This window comes from Abramis brama, assembly GCF_963993115.1.
Source record: "Abramis brama genome assembly, chromosome: 1".
NCBI lineage: Eukaryota > Metazoa > Chordata > Actinopteri > Cypriniformes > Leuciscidae > Abramis > Abramis brama.
Window position 1 is genome coordinate 42950124 of NC_139963.1, and position 6000 is coordinate 42956123.

The window sequence follows — 6000 nt, forward strand, 5'->3', positions numbered from 1 at the left end:
CGACCGACCTGCATGGGCTCGTGATCGTCAACAGGGCTGACCGCGTCCCCACCGCTGGACCGCTGATTTTCCGTACCTCTTAATCCACGGCTGGGCAAGCTCCGTCGCTCGACTCTTGACAATCGTGCATCTACTCGAAGAGCAAGATCTACCAGTCCGTTGAACGAAGTGGGAAGGTCCAGGGCGTAGATCTCTCTTTGAACGCGGTCAGCCAGCCCATGCAGGAACATGTCCCACTGCGCCTCCTCGTTCCACTGACACTCTGCCGCCAGGGTCCTGAAGTCGATAGAGTACTCCGACACCGACCTCTCTCCTTGTTTGAGTTTCCGCGAGCATCCGAGCCGCCTCTCTCCTGGCGACCGCTCTATCAAAAACTCTTTTCATCTCGGCGGCGAGTGTCTGGAACGAGGCGCAGCAAGGGTCTTGATTCTCCCACACCGCCGTTCCCCAAAGTGCTGCCTTCCCAGTCAATAAGGTGAGCACGAAGCCCACCTTGGCACTTTCATTGCTGAAGGTCTTAGGTTGTAGAGAGAAATGCATTGAGCAACGGGTTAAAAATGCTCTACAAAAGCTTGGCTCACCCGAGTATGATTCTGGAATAGGTAGGCGGGGCTCTGACTGGGAAGCTCCCTCTGATGGTGTGGGGGGAACGGCCGGTGTGGGTGGCGCAGTGGGAGCTCACAGATATTGGATTTGCTGGGTGAGCTCGGACACCTGCGTCACCAATGCCTGGACAGCCCGTGCGGTCTCCGTCAGACCTTTTTCCTGACTGTCCATGCGCCGAATGCTGGAGCTGACGAATTCATCCAAGCTGGATGGGTTACTTGCTGCTTCCATGAAGAAGGTCAGATCGTTCTGTCACGATCAATAAACAGGAAGCAAGGATGCAAGTAATCTCTTTTATTGAATGTAGTAGAAGTAGAACAATGATCGCAGGCAGGCAGGCAGGCAGGCTGGCAGGCAGACAGGCAGGCAGGCAAGCAGGCAGGCAACGCAGGGACTAGATGGTCAGATACAGGTGCTGAAGTGATGAGGTGACGAAACAGTGAAGAATCCAGATGAAAACGAAAACCAGTTGAACAAGGAACAGGAAACGAGGACACGAACTGAAACTCTGACTGGACTGGATACACAAACACTGGAGACATCAAACAACGATCTGACAAAGAGAGGAGAGTGCGATGAGAATTTATATGTGAGTAAATAGGCAGCAGCTGGTGCGGGAAATGAGATCAGCTGGCGCGCTGATCAGCTGAACCGAGCGGTAACGCCCACTCCCACACACCCACACACAGAACAACAAATACACGAGACACGAAGAAAACAGTGAATTCATGAACCGTGACACCATCAGATTCGGTTCTCCCCATGTTTCTGACACAATGAGGTTATAATATTTATCAAACTGATGCTTGTGAAACTCCATCCACACAGAGACCAAAGTCAGCATCTTTTAAGCCACTACATCAACATCTCTCATCATATGGGTGGGGGAACGGATTCCGTCAGCTGGATTATTGGCCGTCAGATTCTGTTCCCCCCATGTTTCTGACACACTGAGGTTCTAATATTTACAAAACTGAAGCAGGCTACTTGGCCCCTATAGCCTCTTGGGCAGCTTACTGACTAGTAAAGTTGTGCGGTGACCCGAGTTCAAATCCCAACTTGTGTACCTTTTCCTGATCCCTTCCTTCTCTCTCTCTCTCTCTCTCTCTCTCTCTCTCTCTCTCTCTCTCTCTCTCTCTCTCTCTCTCTCTCTCTCTCTCACTTCGCTTCCTTTCTACATTCTGTCCTATGATGATAAAAGGCAAAAACGCTAAAAAATATATCTGTAATGTTTCGAAAACAACAGGTGCCCACAACACCTGCAGTAGATCGCTACTAGAGTGCATGCGCCATCTGTAAACAACTCATGTTCTAAACAATAGCTCTATTTTTGATGTCACAAAGAGTATACTGACTCCTTTTGAAAAATATATATTACATAGTTACAATCAAAAGTTATATTAAGTTAAGTAACATGGTCGATCATTAGATTATTTCACCGGATGTTTATTGCAACTTACCTGAGTATCGGCACATCAGGATTATAGTGCAGACATTTGAATGTAGCTCTATTGCCCTCTTTATTACTGGTTTGTTACCACCAGAATAACGCAGCTTTTGCATTTTTAAAATGTGTTCCTGCTGTATTAACCCCGATAACTAAACACTAGTCATGTTAACTGAATTGCAGTTAGACACTGAAACATTTTAAAGGGTAACTAAGTGTTTTGATTTACTCAAAAACGAGCATGAAACCACATCCTGCTATTGGTAACGTGTTACAGACTGCATATTGTGCATAATGTTTTAGTTTGTATTTGACCAGCAGTTATAGAAGCAGGAATTCCTCAGACACATTGTTGAAAAGTATGAAAATAATCAAGCTTTATTTGATGTCCAAACCCTTTCTGTGCTGCCGGGAATGAGTCGGACTCATTCTCATATGGTTCTCTAGCATCATAAGGCCAATAAACTGGGCCGGGCTCTCACAGAGAGCTGCTCCCAGTAATCGCGCTATGGGTAGACGCCGAGACCCAACAGCACCCAAACTCATTTTTGTACAAGACACAAATTTTACAACTTGACAAAATGAAAACATATACATCCATCATTAAAAAGATCCAGCTGCTGCCACATTTTGTAATGTGAGTAATTTGGAAGTAAAATCAAGAAGTGGCACCTAAAACGCTGTTTATATGGCAATATGACAACACTAATATGTAAAATAATGGAGTAAAAAGATGAATAAGAAGAAGTTATCTGAAATTAGCATTGGTGACAGAGTGAAATCTAGTTCAACAGGAAACGTCAGTTTGAAGAGGTAGATTAACTAATTCCATTTAGTTACTTAAAAAAATTGTTGTAAATTTTCCATAAATGACTAATCAAACTTCTACACAAGATATTTCTAATATGAATATTTAAATGACATATTAAGGTGCAGGATGTTGTCATGATCATTCACTGGTTGCTGATTCAGTGGGATGTGGGAACAGGAAGTGACCTCATATAATGCCATACTGGGCCAGCTCATGTAATTCCAGGTGACTGTATGCCTCCCACGGACAGATCACGTTAAAGTCTGTGAGAGAGAATATGATTACACATGCACATAATCTCAAAGTCTCAAAGGACTTGAATATAGAGTAAATAATATTTAATAATACTTTTTTGACTTAAAAATTGTACATACCAGTTCCCAACCATTCCATTCCAGGAATATCTTCACCAAATCTGAGAATAACAACATTAAGACAGATAAAACCTGCAGATCCATTCAAGACCAAACTAAAGGCGTTTAAAGGATTTTTTAAAAAAGTTAAAAGTAGTACCCAATGACACCCTTTTTGGGGGGTTTGCTCTTGAACTGTCGCGTTGCCCTCTGTTTGAACTTGGGCTGGCCAGTGCCAGGCGCCATGGCACGTGTGACAACCTTGCTGCTCGCTTTAGGCTTTGAGTCCTCCATAACCACAATTGAAACCAATGGCAAGTGCTGGGTACTTATTCGATGATGATCTGTAAGAGATTGAGGGTTTAGAGATTGCTGTTTGGCATTCAAAAGTTGGCAAATAAACAAACAACACTTTCTGTTATTCCAGTAGAAGCAGTATTATAGCACACTTCATACTCAATGATGTAAAAAAAATAGAAAGAATCGGCAGAGAGATGTTCTGTTCTGAACAGATGAATAGACTGTGTATAATAATAATCATAAATCTCTAGGCTGTCAGTGTCCAGGCTCCTTTAATCCCCCTTACAATGATCAAGCCCCCTTTAATCTGCTGTCCAGAGGGTTTCTCAATTAATCTCATTAGATGAAGGTCATTGCACAATAAGCAGAACTAGCTTGATGTCAAACTCTTCATTTATAAGATGAAGCCCAAAAGATTACATTGCTTGAGTTTACTGTGCTATAATATAGGAAATGAGTTCAAAACATCACTTGCATCACAATAGTTTCTCTGCTGCAGCTGAAACAGTGGCACCAAACATATATGGACATGTAAGACTTGCTTAAAATATCTGAATGTCATTGCTAAAAAAAACCATCAAAAGTTCCCATCGTCATCTCAAATGCTGCAGTATCTTTTTCGTCACTAAATTTTTGCTCGATGTTTTTTAAATCACTGTTTTGGTCATAAGTGGATGTATAAAGTTCTCTTCAAGTTCACATGGCTGTAGTTCATCAGGATCGTTCCCACCAGTCAAACTCAGTTCCCGGAGAGCCACTATCCTGCGGGGTTTAGCTCCAACCTCAATTAAACACACCCTGAACCAGCTAATCAAGATTTTCAGGATTATTAGAAACTTCCAGGCAGGAACCAGTTGCACAAACATAGTTATTAAGACTGTCTGACCATTAAGAACTAGTCTGACCAATCTGGCTAATCTGGCTAATCATTCTTCCTTTTCAGATTCAATTGAGAACAATCTACCTTTTTATGTAACTGACTTTAAAAAGTTATGACCAGTCTTGAAGAAAAAAAAAAATGTAAGACTAGTTTTAGCAGTTTATGCAGCCGACCACAGATGTTTTGGAGCTGGTTGGAGCTAAACTCCAGGAACTGAGTTTCCCTGGTTCACACCAAGAACGATAATAGAGATAACGATAACTATGTAATTAGCGTATAACCGATGATACATATATTTCTTTTATTATAAGCGTATATGCGCACGGTTATGTTGTCTGCCGGTTTAAATGATTTAAACTCTGATGGATTCTGTTTTGCTCTCAATGTAGCAAAAATTGAAAGTGAACAAACAAGAACGAATATTAAAGCTTTGTCGACATAGTTATCATCCTAGGTGTGAACGGGCCTTAACTATAAAAATTTCCACTAACAACAAACAAACAAACAATATTTTTTGAACAATATATTGTTTTATCATTTCAAACCTGCACACCACTTTTTGTGAAATGTTTGATATGTGTGCGTGTGCTGTCTTTCTTTAAAATTAATGCCACAATATGATATAACCATTAGCTATAACACAAACTTTCACATAACTAAAACATTACAAATCTTTTTTTTAATTTTTCCATTCTAGATGTTGTAAAGCAGATGTACTCACCTGCTGGTCTTTTCTCAGTCTCTCTGTGTGTTGAGCTGGTCAGGACGCGGCTCTCTGTCTACACACGTGCTCACATCAGCTCTTATATACTTCTGAGCATCATAAGATGATTATTCCTGCACATGTCGGCCCTTCCTCTTTCCGAAACATTGCAGCTGTCATCAACCCTTAAAGGGTTTGATGAGGCTACATCCACAGATATGAGATTAATCCTGTTTGTTTTCCATGGTTCATGCAATATTAAATTAGGCACAGAGGGTTTGGTTTGGTTCATTTTAATTTAGGATTTTATTTGTTTTTGCTTCAGGGTTTTTTCATTTTTTCTTTACATTATATTATCAGCATAACAATTTGACTGAAAACAGTTGTGAATTAGAATAATTAAATAGAATATTGCATAAAATAATGTCAAGATATTACATTGAAGATATTTAACTTTAAAATGGATAAACATGAGTGAGTCATCACATCAAAATATTCACATCAACAATTTTGTTTATGCACACAGAACTGTCAGCAGCTCACATATTCACACACACGACACGTCTAGTGTGATGATCCTGATCTTCTACTTATGTAACAGTTTTTCTGAATCACCTGTCCAGAAGTCCCGTGTGTGCTGTGAGTCCTGGCTTCAGTTTGATCAGCAGTCTGTCAGATAATCTCTACATCTCCATCCATTCAGAGAAAAGATTAACATCTCCAATCTGAACAAACACACACAACACTAACTCAACTGCGGCATCGGTATCATTCCCTTCTATATTTACACAGCCAAAAATAGATGACTAAAATAGGAAATACATTTTATGGCATATTTCTGTGGTGTACATTTTATACAAGAAACAAAAGCTCATTGGAATGTAAAATCACAATGTGCCA

General features: G+C 40.9%; 1 protein-coding gene across 1 annotated transcript; it reads right to left on the bottom strand.

Moving 5' to 3' along the window:
* Positions 1-2402: 2402 nt before the first annotated feature.
* On the bottom strand, positions 2403-5216 carry pde6ga (phosphodiesterase 6G, cGMP-specific, rod, gamma, paralog a). Its single transcript, XM_084138552.1, has 4 exons — positions 5119-5216; positions 3378-3561; positions 3239-3279; positions 2403-3127 (listed from the first exon to the last, which is right to left on the bottom strand). The coding sequence occupies exons 2-4, from the start codon at positions 3509-3511 to the stop codon at positions 3051-3053; spliced, it is 252 nt and encodes an 83-aa protein (XP_083994678.1). The 5' UTR covers positions 3512-3561; positions 5119-5216; the 3' UTR covers positions 2403-3050.
* Positions 5217-6000: the final 784 nt, after the last annotated feature.